This window comes from Musa acuminata, chromosome BXJ2-7 (genome assembly GCF_036884655.1).
Source record: "Musa acuminata AAA Group cultivar baxijiao chromosome BXJ2-7, Cavendish_Baxijiao_AAA, whole genome shotgun sequence".
Taxonomy (NCBI): Eukaryota; Viridiplantae; Streptophyta; class Magnoliopsida; order Zingiberales; family Musaceae; genus Musa; species Musa acuminata.
In genome coordinates this window covers 7,731,498-7,748,119 of record NC_088344.1, presented here as the reverse complement: position 1 = coordinate 7,748,119, position 16,622 = coordinate 7,731,498, and the positions used below count along the sequence as shown (strand labels likewise).

Genomic DNA, 16,622 nt, shown 5'->3' with positions numbered 1-16,622 from the left:
ACGTTGATCACTGATATTTTTTTAATTGATGGATTGTAGTTCTATTCAACCTACTAGTTGTATCCATTAGATATGTGGTGTTTTTTTTTTCCTTTTTTTTGCTTGTAATTCAGTGCTAAATCTTCAAAAGAGTTGGTGAGTGGTGGTTGAGAACTAAGATTGGATCTTAGCAAAACTATACCTTATTCAGTCCATTGATCTCTTTTGTATTTCTATGTATTTCTTGAACACTTTATGCATCACAGGGTTAAACCAGTAGGTCGACTTTAACTAAAATAATGATATCTAATCCTATTAAAATTCTTAAACTAATTCCTTATCTAATCGCAAAATTAGATTTAATATTCCTGTGAGACAGCGTACCGCATTATTTTCACCCCGTACCCATTCAGATGAGAGAAGTGCCTGTGTTGCGGCTGAAAGAGGACTGTCGTTGTGTCCTCGATAGCCTTCAATGCTCACGTGGTTACCTCCCAATTTGTACCCGTCACTGTTGCTGTGTATTGATTGCCGTGTCTCCTGTTGCGAATGTCACTACTGTATATGGGCCCAGATGCCCTCGCTCGGGACCCCTCCGTTCACGACGTACACCATATAGTAGCCAGGTGGCGCCAGAATGGCCGACGCCGGCGCCACCGCGACCACCTCAGACGTGCCACCCTCGGTCTCCAGCACTAGCAGCCTCTGGTTCATCGAGAACGAGTGCGTCGCGAAGGATGGTGCAACCATCGTCACTCTGATGCCACCCTCGCTCACCACTCCCACCGAGAACTGCAAGCTGAATCGTCCACCATAGGTCAACTGGATTGGAGATGGCGGCGTGAGGATCTGTGGACGTAATCTCGAGTTCTCTGAGTTCAGGTAGGACGGAGAGAATGCCTCCATGCTGAGCTCCGTGGGGTACTCCACTCCGGAGAAGTTGTACTTGACGTGGGGATTGCTGCCGCCGACAAGCACCCGGCCGTCGCGCAGCAGTACCGCGGTCGAGTGGTAGAGGCGCGGCGTCGTGGCGCCGCTCTGGACGTCGAAGCGGGCGCCAGCTGCGCCATCTGGGCGGTAGACGACGGGGGTCAGGACCGGGTCGTGGCCGAGCTCCCACCCCGCGGTCCCGGCGGCCGCGCCGTTGATTAGGAGGACGTCGCCGTCGGGGAGCAGCACCATGTCGCCCATCACCCTGGGCACGGGCATCGCCTCCATGTTCCACGACGGGGCCGCGTCTGTGATCTTGATCCTCCCGCATGAGTCCAGCGCTCGGAGGAAGCGTTTCTTCTGCAACGCCTGGGAGTACGACCCCGCTGGTGCACCGCCGCAGATTAGCACTTCGGCTTCCGTCGGCGACGGCTTCAGCGGCAGCAGCACCGACGAGCCCGAGCTCGGGTAGTTCCTGGGCTCTCCACCGGGCATTTTTGGGTATGTCCTCACCACCGTGTTCTTGGAGTAGTCGAGCAGGATCGCGCGGTTGTTGGCGAAGATGAAGAGGTTGCCGTCGATGCTGAGGTGGACGAAAGGGTAGAGGTTGTCCTCCACGTCGTCTCTTGTGTCTTGGAGAAAGCGTAATGCGATGGTGCTCATGTCGGAAGGATCGGGTTTGGGGTAGAACTCGTAGTTGAACTGGCGTCGGCCTCCGACGACCACCGCGCGGCCGTCAGGGAGGACTTGGTTGGTGGCGTACCACCGGCGGACGGCAAGCGCCTGGGCGGTCTCGACCCAGTCGCAGCTGCCGTCGTCGCAAGGGCGGAAGGTACGTGCGGCACGCTCGCCATCGTTGAACCCACCGGTCTGGACCAGGGTGCCGTCGGGGGCGACGGAGCCGGAGGAGCACCAGGTGTCGGTCAAGATCATGAGCGGTCGGAAGGCGTTGGCGACCACGTCGTACTCGGCGGAGTGGGCGGTGCAGTCGACGGGGAGAGCCTTGTCGTTGGGGTCGTTGCGGCACCTGCCGTCCGGGAGAGAGAGGTTGGAGGGGCCGAAGTCGGTGCGGTCGAAGACGACAACACGGTCGTTGTGCAAGAGCTGCATGTGCATCGCAGACACCCCGATGCTGTGTTGCAGGAGCTTCCATTCCCCACCATCAGCTGCAGTACTCACCACAACCAGGAGGAGGATAAGGAAGAAGAAGAAGGAGGGGAAAGGAACGTGACGCGGGAGCGATCTCATCTTATAACTGGATTCTGCACACAGGTTTGTCAACATGCGACCTGTGATCTCTACCTCAGCTGTCACCTGTCCTTTTATAGTGCTTGCAGGGTGTGAGCAGGAAACGAAGCCATAAGCGTCCACATGAGGCGAGCAGATGGAACAAGTTACCACGATCGGAAGTGGCCATGGCTGGCTCACATGGGTTGGCTTTATTCGCTTTGTCATTTCCTCCACCGATTACCATGGGCTGGTCGAAGGCATCTGCTGCGCCTCTTCTCCTTTCTACTCGGTAGTCTGTAGACATGCATCACTGTAAAGCATGCGGTGAAGACACACATGCACAGAGGGTTGCTTTTGCTTTGCCTATCATGTTGGCTTCTGCTCCTCGACGCAACTGTATTAAATCCGATTACCATCTTATTTCATGCCTGCCTGTTATGATATATGTGTATATATAGAAAGCGCGTCTTTTGTTTACTGCACATCAGAGACTAGAATGCAAAGAGAGGAGAGGTTTGGAATGTGTTGACAGTGCCTTTGGGGGTTCAAGTTGGTGAAGGAAGAAAAGCTGAAGGATAAAACCATGCATGCATGAAGAGCGGCCGTGGCTTTGGTGTTCTTTACTTGCTTTCTTTTCAAGCTTGCAACTCTTTAAATTTACTTTCTAGTTGATGGAGTAGTCGAAGAGAGAGAGAGAGAGAGAGTCCGAAGCCACAGTTACATATGCATGGAACACGTGCATGCTTAGCGGCCGAACCTGTTTGCCGTGCGAGTCTTATTCCTGTCTGAAGACGGATTGGATACAAATGTATACATCCATCCGAAGGAAGAAGAAAGAGTAGTTCCGTAGCCGCTTCAGCAATCCCCACGGCTTGCTGCAATGGCGTCGCAGAACGGCCTGGTGCCGTGGCTTGATGGGACACAGCGACGGGTTGCGGGCAAGCAAGAGGAAAGGAAAGAAAAAGGAAGACAAGGGATGATATATATATATATATATATATATATATATATATATATATATATATATATATATATATATATATATATATATATATATATAGGAAGAAACAAGGAAAAAAATGAAAGAATCATGTAAAGGAAAAAAAATTGTGACACGGTTAAAGGGAAAAGGTTAAGAAGAAAACAAAACGTAGAAAGGAAAAGAGAAAATAGAATTCAGTCGTGCACATATATTTTAGAAATTTTATATGTAATTTTTAGTTCATATTTCATGTATGATTTAGGAGTTGATGAGGATAGTAATTATGATAAGACTCGGCTGACGTCAGTCGACGTCTCGCGCCTCGATCGGCGTGACTGCACTCGGTCAACCGAATCGGAACATCGGTCGAGGCGCATTAACGCCTACTCAGGCTCGGTTCTTCACGCCACGCCAACGCCCATGTCAGACGCTACCAGCCTGCCTCCTGCAGGTGGGCACATCAAACAACAGTAAGCTTCCCTATAAATACCCTCGCATTCTGAACGGAAAGGAGGAGGGACGGAGACATATAAAAACTCTTCTTCATCTGAATCGTCCTCCACTATCTACTAACTTGATCGTCGGAGGGGTCGAGTTGAGCTTCTCGACCTGACCTTTGTGCAGGTGGGAAGCCGAGGGTCCCCGCCGGACGCGCAGATGAGGAGTTCCTGCCCGGAGGAAACGACAACCTCGTCCCGATCGGACCATCGCACCAGACCGACCCCGCGGACTCGAAGGCCGTCTCGGGAAGATCCCCCGTCGTCCGGACCCGAACCGAGCCACGTCGACCCCGAGGCCACGGCTCCAGGTTGTTTACACCAACAAGAGTATTGTGTACTCTGATTTACATATGATTTCGTCTAGCCCATTTTAAGAGTTTAATTAAAAAAATATATGGTTTACGATTCATAGTTTCTAAAATATTTTATTATTAGAAAATATTATGAAAATTAAATTTCAATGCTATATTATTAAAAAAATTTAGAATTTAATTATTTTCTTTTAAAAAGGAAAAGTTATAAAGATGGCATAGAATAATAATTATAAAATTATATTAATATAATATATAAGTGCATAAATTAAACATAATTGGAACTAAGGAATGACAAGACGCAAATAAATTGAGTCTGAAAGTAGGATCAATCGAAAGAATAATCTGATTATTTATTATTATTTTAAATGAAATTGAATATTTTTATTATATTACTAGAATTGAAGTCGGAACCCACAAAAAAAACAGACGAACAAGGTACAATGGTCGCTCGAGACGAGCAGCCTTTGTGAAGGAAATTGAGGGCGTCGAAGGTTTCGGTTGATAAGACATGTTTTGCCCTGTGGATACGTCACAGTTGATACCACACGTCACCTCAGAACTCGTACCCCCAAGATACTGTTCGACACGCCTGGTCCCGATAATCCCGGGATGGCAATACCCTGCACACCAAGCCAGAATCTATACTAATGTCGTGCTGTGTCCACCACGTCAATCCACGTATGACCGATTCTCTCACGCTAGTATAAAGACCTCTATCCCGATCTCCAAAAAGGAGAAGAAAAAAAAGGGAGACAACTGACTTGCTCGTCGGAGGGGCCAAAGTCAGGGATCACCTGAAGAAGGCTATTTTTGCAGGAAGGCAACCCAACCTCAGGAGTCGCGGACCGACGCCTCCGTGGCGAGCCATCGACCAACCCACCCCCCGACTCGAGGATCTAGTCGGCTCCGATAACCAGCTCAGTCGAAAGGAGACTCCCGACATCGACCCGTGGATCTAGCCGTGCTGACTCATCTGACATATTCGTTCCCCAACACCAGCCATGCCACACCACCCCACCATCCTTTTCATGTCCGACGACGCAATCAAGGCCCCTATGATATGGTCGAAGAAGAAGACTAAAAAGGATGCATTTCCCAAGGGAATATATCTACTCCCGAACGAACCTAGGAAACCAAGGCCCATGTGATATGGCCGAAGAAGAAGAGTAAAAAGGATGCATTTCCCACAGGAATATATCTACTCCCGAACGAACCTAGGAAACCAGCAAGAATGCATGGGTACAAGCAATCAACGAGGAAGCGAGCCCAGAATGTATCGGTCTAGGAATACCGAAGCGTTGCAGGAAGTAGAGCGAGTATAGAGAGAAAGAAGGCCCAGAATTCTGCTACTAGTGAAAATTAAGAGATTCGTGATAGTCAATTGTGTGACCGTTCCCGTCGAACAAAGAAGCTGGGTGCAGAGGAACCTAGCCCATTGCCCATAGAGCCCATGAAGGCCCAACAAAGTGGCCTATATGAACTGGGCTGGTTTGGAGTTCTCGAGCCCATAATGGCCTATTGAAGACACAGGAGGAAATTGATCGTGTAAGCAATCCATGGGGCCCACGAGCTAGCTCCTTTTTTGTATTATAAGGATTCATATCCCCATTTTACTATTAATAATCCTCATTTCTATTCATAATCCCTTAAAAATTATTATTTTTATTATTTATATCCCTAGTACTACTATTGATTTTATCTTCTTTTTTTTCCACAACCTCACTCTCCCTACTAACGTTGTTGTCGATTGTCATCCCACGCTCACATCAATGCCGATACGAAGTAGAAGGCGGAGTATATTTTCATTCATTTATAAAAGAATAATTTAGAATTATTAAAAAAAATTTAAAATGAGATTATAAATGGTAAAAAGAGGATTGCAAATAGTAATATCCAATTCCAAATAGAGAAGAAAATTTAATCATCTTAATTTTTTCAAATTAAAAAATATAAATGGGACACACAATTTTTTCACTATCATTATTTCTTAATTTTTCATATTCTAATGTACAATGTATAGACCTCTGTATCTATTTTCTTAATTTTAAGTGCCATTGCCATGATAAGAAATAATCTAATTTATATTATATTTAAAATAAAAACAGATATGACACTTTATGCAAAACCTGCCTATATTATTCTTGTTGATTGGTTTTCTTTTCGACTACATTAACCTTTGCTTGTTGCAAGACTTGTAGGTAAAATTTTTTAGCCTCCATTGAAATATTATTATATTTTACAATATTGAGATACTCACAAGCTAAATATTGCTTCAGATGAATTATTCCTCCACCTGATTGATGTAGTCATAATGGACACACTAATATTGATGACAGTTCTCCTAAGCCTGCCTTATCAATCAATAGTTACTTTGGGGTACTTTTTTCTATGAAAACATATCGATTTAATAAACTATGATAATATATGAATACTGGAATAAGGACCCTAATTGAGTCCAAACATAGCAAAATTAGCAATAATAGACTTAAATTAGAGTTATTAGACTAATATTCATAATTAGAAAGAAACCTAATCACCAACTCACAATTCATACGTAAGAAAGAAAGCTGCTCATGGACAGTTTTGAAGGCAAAGTACCACAACAATTCGTGTTCCAACTTTGGTAAACATCATCTTTAACATTCTTTTGAGAAAAAAGGGACATGATGTTTTCTCAATTTGTAGCTCGATGAAGCACACTCCATGGTCCGCTTAGAACCAATTAACTGTAGTTACAACATGCTGTATGGATATCGACAACCTATCCTAACCATAATACCTACTCGAAGAGAAAACCATCAACTACCAACCCAAAGCCCAAAGGTGTCTTTGCTGGTAGAACTGAAAGATAAGTTCCGCTGCTTTTCAGATCCAAACTTAAATTGCAGGGTGGTAGTGTCCGTCAAAGTCGGGCTTGAAATGGATCCGAAGGAGAAAACAAGGCCGTTGTCCGCTCTAGGTGAGCTAAAGGTAAACGATGGAATGGTATCTTCAGTGTTGCTAAGCATTCTGCAAACTGCTGGCGATGAGGTCATGGTAGGCGTTGGTGGTGCTTGGGAAGGAGCATTTATCGGAGTGGAAACAGGAAATGTGAACGCGAAGCCTTCAGAAGTTTTCTCCATGGCCCTGCAAGTGTAGTAGGAAATTAGGTCCTATATACAACCTACAAACAGAAGAACATGGCAAGCACTACACTGTATTTTTTACTAACCTCAATATGCTCTGATCGGTGGTATTCAGAGTAATGGATGGTCTCTTATCATGATTATTGTCCATTATTAGCCTGGTTGTAGCCTACAAGGTGAAAATGATAAATTAGTAAATGTCAGTACGCCAACAAATGTCTTATACAGGTTTGAAAACATTCTGACATACTAGTACTTGCATCAGCTACATCCGACTCTTTACGATTGGGCATATCAAAAAATTTATAGGCACTATACCAACACTAATGAAAAGGATGAAGAACTATAATGGAACAGTTTTGATTTCTATAGATGAACAAAAGGACCTGCAGTAAGTGATATGTCCAGTTTTTGTAGCACAGAGAACGAAACTAAGATGAGAATTTCCCAAAAAGAATTTGACCGCTTCTTTAGATGAATTGTTTTAGCATCATAAGAAAGCCTGAAGTGAGATTCATGAACCGATGTTGTAAAAAGCAACAGCAACATTCTCAAGCTTCGTGGTTAACAATAAAATATCTGCAAAGAAATCTTATTCTTCAGAAACACATATTATAGGTAAAACCATGGTCCTACTGAAGATCATCATATCGAAAAGATGTTCATGTGATTACACAATTATTAAGAAACTATGGGGAATGAGTTTCAAGAATTTAGAAGATTGATAGATCCCACATACATAGCATGATATAGGTAGGAGAAATAAAACATATAAATGCAGCAAAAAACAATCATGATATCGACATCCTGCCACATATGAGCAGACTGCATATGTTGTCACATCCTGCATACGCAGTCATCAGATATAACAAGCAGTACATGGCCAAGGTTAGGCAGCCAAGTCCCTGCCTACACATCCAGAGCTTGGAGATTGGGGATTTTTTAATACATACGAATGTGAAAAACAAGCACCCTGCATGAGGCAAGTGCACCCAACAGTTCTAAATTCTGGAGCTTCTAAAAGGATGACTTTTAGAATTAGTCAAAATGCATCTAAATATTCAGTAGAAACTTCCACGGGAGATTGCTGCATGCAGAAACTTCAACTTAAATTTCAAGATTAAGAACTGACTCAATCCGAAAAAATCAATTTCAATGAACTGTGGAGCACGAATATCCATCTTGAACTTTAATTCTAATATTTCAGATTATAGGAAAGGAAACTTGCCAGAGTTTACCATCATTTTTTATTCACAGATATTATTTCACAAAAACAAATAAGACAATTTTTCCCCGTACTATCCCTGAAAATTTTCACAAGCAGTCATGGGCCTACCTCACCTGTAAACCATTTCCTGCTGATTGTCAAATGTGACTGACAACATCAAGTAACCAATCACCGACTCATCGCAGATTTCTTAGGCTTCTCATGTTTATATCAGGAGAGATAAAAACTTCTGAGTTAATTTAATGTATTCTGTTAAAACGTTAATATCACAAACAAGTGATTCAGCATAGACTTTTAAGATACCAAACAGTTAACTCATATAATCTGTTGAAGCTTAGGCAGAAAAACAAATTCAACAAATCAAGAATTGAACTAAGGAAAGAAATGATACCTCTTCTGCTGCAGCAGTATCCATACTGAGTGAGTTTGGCTTGTCATCAGCAATGATACTCACATCAGTTCTCTTCTCACGCCCATCCATAGCTAAACAAGCAGAGTTCAAGAAATCTTTGGTCCCTGTTTTTTCCAGCTTCAACTGTACCATTTTCTCTTTGGGCGAAGGAACTGTTCTATCAAGGTGCTCTAATATTTTCCGAGCCATTTGACTGGATTTTGGATGAACAGATGAAGGACCAATATTGTATTTGGAACCTTCAGCAGTCTGGAAGTTCAAGCTAGATGCCAATGAATCTTTCTCAGATGTCATCCCCAAAGGGGATGGCAAGTTCTTATCATTTGAAGTTGCTGACGACATTAAGCGAAAATTAGCAAGATTTGAAGTGCCAAATTCTTTGGAAGGAGTTGATTCATTATACTTCTCGGGAACCTGACAAATGAACAGACTGACGGAAATGAATCATCAAATATCCATCATATTTTAGAAAACAAAAAAAAGGAAACATAAGAAAATTTGAAAGTGCAATACATGAATCTGAAACATGAGTTTTATGGCAATCCTGTAGTTAGCAAGTTCATTTTAGCTTCCAGTACAACAAAAACTCATTCTCGATGCTCCGATAACAAAATTCACGTGTGTGTGGAAACTCTTCGTAGTGCTCATTCCAAACACAGAATAAGGGATCAATATACTTATGTTTTTGTGATGCCTCCACAAAAATACAGCTGGCTAGCTTCTGGGTGCGCTTTGAAGTTCCTTGATGTTCGACCTCTCTTTCAAAAAACTAGTTCAAATAGTTTGAAAAATTAGAGATATTGAGTGGTCAACATATTTTGGTAATTTGAGATATAGCATCAAGTCCATGGGAAAAAAGTTGTTTTACTGTTGTTCCATACTTCCATGTATTTTCCCAACAAGAATAATATATGTGCATCCAGAAAAGAAGAGCCAAACCTAATAACAAAACACCAAGTGATCCATCCAGTGAAGAAATTTCCATGCAATAAAATTCTGAACATTGTAGCTTTTACTTATTTATAAAAAATCATGGTGTTTTTACCTATCTAATTTCTCTTCTTAGAAAATTTAACCATCACTTTTTATAGTTCAAGGTTCTTTACAATATTTGCTCTTAAATGTTTCAAAATTCATGTTGAAGCCAGACTGTTCAACACCAGATTCTTGTTTTTGCAGTTACAGTTACAGGGAGCCCACACCCTTAAATTGACACATCAAACCTAGTGATAAAGAATAGATCAACATGTACTGTTCAAATTCATGAGATATATACATAGATAACTTGGCTCTGAAGAGGGTCCATATCCCTTTGGCTTCCTTAACTAATATATCTTCTGCCAAATGACAATTCGATATTTTGGTTTCTTTTTGTTTGTAGGTGCAGGAAAGATATAGCAGTTTAACTACCAGTAAACAAAGCATAGGAAAAGAATATCTTTGTTTAGATATATTTTCTATCCAAAAGGAGGTAAATCTCAAACAATTATCTCTATTTGGGTCAGAAATAGCATATTACCATTACACCACCAAAAGTAGTAGATCTTTTCCACCTAGACAATGGAACAATTTGTGGACTCTGATCACCAGCTTGAAACTGTTAAAAGAAGTCAGAATTGGAGATATATACCTTAGAAACCTATACTGGTGAATTTGACACATACTTATATACATAGAGAGATTTAGAAGTCAGAGACCTTCGATCTTGAGAAAATTGAACCATAGTAAGGAGTCCTTTGAAATTTGTATGGCTCAACCTTTGTCCTATGAGTTTGAGGAGTACGATAACGATAACTGCTCTCCACAAATGCTCCTGGCCAACATATAGGCAACTTTACATCTGATGAGTAGGACATGTCTGATGCAGACGCACAATTGTCAAACGTTGCTTTCTCAAGCTCTAATCTTCCATCATGAGAGTTGTGGTTAGATTCATTTGCTAGAGCTTCCATGTAGGCTTTGGCAATTTCAACTGGTGAAGAACCAACATCATGTGCCTATTCAATGAAAGCAAATAAGTAAAACATCAGAACAATGATCAGTAATCTGAATGTCGAAATAAATTCTGCAATACCATCAAATGGCTAACATTACTGTACAGTTTGATATCTTACTACTCTCATTTCAGAAGCTTCCCGAGGCTTAAGTGTTATCCGCTGCTCAGGCAGCACAGCAGACTGTGCAGATTTCCTTGGAGCCTTTAGGTTCAATGTGCCATCAGCTTTTGTAACAAAACCTGCAGCTGGTCGATCATCATGGGAAAGATCTCTAGTCCTTGACAACAGTAACTTCATTAAACAGTTGGACTGCTCTCTGCACAGGAACAAGAGGTTTAACATGCTAATCACCTTGACTATATTGTATGCACCAACAATTGCCAACCAGGTACTGATCATAGATTCCAAGTTAAGATTAATTAGAATACATGAGATGAACAAATTCTGTCTGGTAATAGATTTTCTGGTGGCAGGATTTTTAAAAAGTGAACAGACTGCTTTAGATGAGTGTTTCCAATACTGTAATACAAGATCTGATGCTTGCTGTATTCTCACATCTGATCTGAAAATTCTGATGCAGACTAAATAAGGCAACCTTCAGATAAGGAATTAACATTCTAAGCATTATAATAACAATTACATCCACCCAGCTGCTATAAAACATGTTTGCTCCACAATAAGAGAGCTTTCAAATGGCAGCAACAAGTGTTTATTAATTGGGAGAAAACCAAATTTAGGGCACACTGGCACAGTACATATAATCAATTCAACAAAAAAAGAATCTTTTAGATTACCATAAGATAAGCATCAAACGCAAACTACTACAACTACTGACTTGCACCTTCCACATGAGACATTTATACAGGAAAAAGGACGACTATAGAAGAACCCCTAAATGGAGCTTCTCTAGTTATGGTAGAGTGTTTATGGTCTACATCCATTGTTCATAGGCTCATAGAACCCATATCACTATGGTACCTAATTCCTCCATGTTCAAACCTTGCCAAGTGGCCCTTTTCGGTAAGCTGGGCTGGCCAACAGCCCGACATGGATGGGAGCATCTTTCATCACCTTTTCCCGCTACAGATAGGGGTCAGGTACCTTTCTGGATCAGAAAAGGTTGGTAAACTAACAGCCCCCCTGATCAGCTCACGGTATAAGCGGAAAGAATTGGATGCCTTCTTCCCTTGTTCAGCTAGGACTGAACGCCTGTCTGCTTGGCAATAGTTAACTTTTTCTTGTTCAAAACAGGGTCATGTGACCTTATTAGATGCTGTACGGGCCTCAACAGCTTTGCAGGGCTACACTTGGATCTGGTCTGAAACTGGCGGGACTTATGATGCTGTTGTTGTTGATGCTCTGCTATCTCCTAAACGAATCACATTGTAACCAAGCTTGTGTTCCTGAGATCTCTTACAACCTATCTTTGAAAACCAAAGTCTATAATCTTAAACTAATACCGATTTTGGTAATATACCCAGTGATTTAAAAAGCGCTAGGCGCCAAAAGGCGCTAAGGTCCAAAAACGCCCGAGGCGCTAGGCGCTCGCCCGAGCGAAGAAAGGCGCTAAAATATAAAAATATATAATATAATTAATAAATATAATTATTTAAAATTTTAAATAAAAATATGCTATTAAATTAAGAAAATCTAAGATACAAAATCACAATGTCACATTAACAAAAAGTTTCAAAATTCAAAACAATAAAATTTTACATCGAAGTCATTTATGTTGAAACATAGCAATAATTTCAAATAAATAAAAATTAACAACATTAAAATCAAAATAATATATTATTAATCTATTAACAGTATTGAAAATTAATCATTTCAAAATTTAAATAAACTTAATATTAAGAGTATACTGTATACTGAGCCTGACGGAGAAACGAGGAAGCAGCGGCGAGCGGCGACAACGGCAGCGGGAAAGGGAAAGGGAGCGGGAGGCGCGAGCAGCGGGAGGGCTCGTGGGAGGCGCGAGTAGCGGGAGGAGAGAGCAGCGGGAGGGCTCGCGGGAGTCGCGAGCAGCGGGAAGGCTCGCGGGAGGCGCGAGCAGCGACAGCGACGAGCAGCGAGATCGGGATCGGGAGCGGCAGTGGCAACGGGTTAGGGTTAGGGTTGGGTAAGGGTTAGGGTTGGGTAAGGGTTATATCGGTTTAGTTGGTTCGATTGAACCAACTAACAACCGAACCAGGACCGAACCAGACCTAAAATCCTGGTTTGGTCACTTGGTTTACCCAGGCGCTCGCCCGAAGCGCCCAGCACCTGGGCTCGGGCGAGCGCCTAGGCGGTGCCTGTTTGAAGCACGCCGCCTGGGACATTAGCGAGGCGCTCGGGCCTCGCCTCGCCTCGCCCGAGCGCCTAGGCGAGCGCCCGAGCGCCTTTTTCAATCACTGAATATACCTGATCAGAATGCTATTGGTGTATCGAGTGGTATACTAACCTGTATTGGTCAATTAAATCCGAAAAGAATAAAAAAGTTTGTCCAGCATTGGACAATAATAAAAATATTACTTGGAACCAGTAAATATTGATCGATATGGTGCGTGAAACCTTGGCTAAAACATAAGGAAATGTTGTTTGGTTAACTATAATAAAATTGATCCTTTTTGGAGTGTGGAGACATATCACACAACTAAGGCCATGGTTCACTTCTTAGTTTTCACTATGTAGTTTGCTGAAAAAATATACAAACAATTGTTTTTCACTTCTGGAACCAACAACACAATGAAACACAGTTGTGAAGTACTGTATTTACTTGCCTAGAAAATGTTTTCTGCTTAAGCCACTGTTCAACTTGCCTAGAAAAGAATAAAAAAGTTTGTCCAGCATTGGACAATAATAAAAATATTACCTGGAACCAGTAAATATTGATCGATATGGTGCGTGAAACCTTGGCTAAAACATAAGGAAATGTTGTTTGGTTAACTATAATAAAATTGATCCTTATTGGAGTGTGGAGACACATCACACAACTAAGGCCATGGTTCACTTCTTAGTTTTCACTATGTAGTTTGCTGAAAAAATATACAAATTGTTTTTCACTTCTGGAACCAACAACACAATGAAACACAGTTGTGAAGTACTGTATTTACTTGCCTAGAAAATGTTTTCTGCTTAAGCCACTGTTCAACTTCAGCAATCCCACCACTATCACACACATTTCTGGCTTCATCGCCTGAAAGCTGATGGACCTCTGGATCACCAAAAGGCTGGGATTTTTCAGCAAAAACACCTCGATCCTTTGCCTGTAGTACTTGGTTCTGTACGTTTGCACCCAAAGTAAGAAGCTATAAAATCGAAAAAACAAAATTGCGAGTATGGAAAAAGAGCTTCTAACAGCATGCTGCTCTTGTAAGGGTAAAGAAAAGGCTCAACTTCCACATAATGCAGAACACAAAGATCCAGTAGTTACAAACATTACTATTAAATATTACTTAAATATGAGTTCTGGACTCTGATAATTTGGTCCTTCATCTAAATGCATGATAGATTGGAAACCAATTATCTACAAGCAACGATTATTGTTTTGGCTGATGGTAAACCAGTTTTATCCTATTAATAATGATACTAATGATCTCTTTTCCTACGTGCCTTTTAACTTTTTTTTCTGCCTGCATACAATGTTGCTCTTATGCCTTTTGATATATCATATGGTCATTTATATACTCATCAGCCATAAGACCTCTTCAGTAACTTAATTGTAATTTCTTATTGGCACAAGATTCTCAAAATAGGCTTCAAAATAATCTAAAAAAATATCTTATAAAAACCACCTATTGTTTTCTTTTGAACTTTCTTAATTTCAATTATTCATTAGTTATTTTCATTTTTAATGAATCTCGACTCTTTAATATTTACCATATTAAGGCCAATATGCATCCATAACTTGCAAATATGTTATCTACTTTTCAAGACTTCGACGTGATTGGTAAGCACAGCAAAGAACTGTGTGACTTAGGGAGGGCAACAGATGTGCGAATTGGCTAGCTGCAAGCGCTAGGTCTAATCACGCCTTTTTTTTTGGACAGGGGAATTTGTCTCTGCTTTTTACATTTTTTTAGTGCTGACCTCCAGATCACTGGGTGTACCCGTCTTTTGAGTTAATATAGCTCTATTTTTGTTTTTTGTTTTTTTTAAACTAGCATATACAATCAAAATCAGAATAGCTAAATAGTATTTTTCTTGCAAAAGCATGTACATAAAGAAGATAAAAAGGAGAAGGAGAAAGAACCTTACATCAGGAGAGGAAACCCTATCAGCATCATCTTGCCTGGTTCCTGTGGAACGTTTGAAACTCAAAGGAATCACTTAATTGAAAAGGCTTAACAAATATAATTTAAAGACAGGCCTTTGAATGTACAACGCTGAGAATTAAAACTGTCATTTATGTTACAAACTAATCAAATCCAAAATGCACAGAATCCACGATATAATTTTTCCGATTAACATTGTTTCAGAAGACAAGGAAGGAATCACCAGATGTTGAAGAAATAAAATTTGCAAACAAAAAAAAATTAATTAAACAATAGAGAGAGAAGCCCAGGTAAAGAAAGTTGCTCCAGATATAAATTTATCCAAGTTTTCTTATGTCCCTATCATGTTCTGTAAATGTTCAGGAATCCAAAAATACAGATAAAAAAGGTTGATATCCCATAGTTCAGAATTCTACAAATTGAGTGGAATACCTAATACAATTACTAAATGATACCTCACGGCAACAGTGGCTTACAACAAGCACCAAACGAACCTATAAGAATATTGTCGTTTGTGTCATCGTGAAAACAGCTAAGGCATTTAATAATACAAGGAGGCCAAACCCCTAAATCGTGAACAAGCTTGCCGGCAGAATCTTCTCTTTTACTTGGTAGCTTTGCATAAACGCCTAATGCATAAAGCAAAAAAGAGCGAGGATAATATAGGGCCCTAAAACCCTAGATCCCAAGAAGACAATGTGGAACGCCAAGGCATCGCGCAGAGACATGCAGCTTAACCAAGAAGCCTAAAAAAGAATTAATGGAGGAAGGAAGAGAGGAATCACACCGGGGAAGGATTCGGAGAACGGGGGGTAGTCTTGATTGGAGGCGGCGGACGGGGAGGGGGAGAAGAGGGAAGGGATTATCGTGGAAGCAGGCCGAACGAGGATCTTGGAGACCCAGCCGTCCCCCTCCCGCCGCTCCTTCCCCCCAGCAGCCGGCGGGCGATCGTACGGCGTTTGCGGCGCCCTCAGCCGGAACGGTCGCCGAGTCATCTTCCCTCCAGCGCCGGCTCGCGCCTCCTTCTTCCGCTCCTCATCATCTTCTTCTTCTTCTCTCCTCTCCATCGCGCCCGCGATCGAGCCCTACGACGCCCTCTCTGTCCACGCGACCCCCCCTAATCTCCGCCGCGGCGATCGATTGAGCCGGTTGGCTTGCGATCCACCGACGGAGCGATGGAAACAAGCCCTTCGCTTCCGTTCGTCGCTCCGTCCTCTCTTGGCTGCTCTCGGCTTTCCTCCAGTGGCACCGAAGCGGAGCTGGTCCCTCGTGCCCGACTCGTCGTTTCAAGCTGAGTCGAACCGGATCGAACTCGCGGCCGAACCCAAACTCGCCTCGCGTTACGAACAATTTCCCAAAAAAAAAAAAAAAGGAAATCTCAGATTAATGCCTGCCGACATCAATATAAAATTTAAAATTATATTGATGTCAATTTCGATCAGTCCAATGGGTCGAGTCTAACTCGGCCGTGATCGATCCACGTCATTTTCACGGGTCGACTCATCACAGCCCAGAAATATACGGGCTGCGATAGACTGGGCCTATGGAATTCTGAGGCCATTAGGCCATCTCGGTAGGAGACATGCATGTCTTCGCCCCCCCCCCCGACTGATTCAAATCGATAGCTTCGTAATGACACCTTTTGCACGGCTGTCGGCATCAAAAGTGA

At 42.1% G+C, this 16,622-nt stretch overlaps 2 protein-coding genes across 2 annotated transcripts; both read right to left on the bottom strand.

Annotated features, from left to right (window-relative positions):
• Positions 1-47: 47 nt before the first annotated feature.
• On the bottom strand, positions 48-2,562 carry LOC135616967 (aldehyde oxidase GLOX-like). Its single transcript, XM_065116749.1, has one exon. It carries the CDS (start codon positions 2,362-2,364, stop codon positions 535-537), a length of 1,830 nt encoding a protein of 609 aa, XP_064972821.1. The 5' UTR covers positions 2,365-2,562; the 3' UTR covers positions 48-534.
• Positions 2,563-6,490: 3,928 nt separating this feature from the next.
• LOC135616966 (uncharacterized) lies at positions 6,491-16,230 on the bottom strand. Its single transcript, XM_065116748.1, has 9 exons — positions 15,741-16,230; positions 14,937-14,977; positions 13,793-13,960; positions 10,815-11,009; positions 10,398-10,697; positions 10,220-10,297; positions 8,680-9,114; positions 7,147-7,229; positions 6,491-7,061 (listed from the first exon to the last, which is right to left on the bottom strand). Exons 1-9 carry the CDS (start codon positions 16,018-16,020, stop codon positions 6,734-6,736), a joined length of 1,908 nt encoding a protein of 635 aa, XP_064972820.1. The 5' UTR covers positions 16,021-16,230; the 3' UTR covers positions 6,491-6,733.
• Positions 16,231-16,622: the final 392 nt, after the last annotated feature.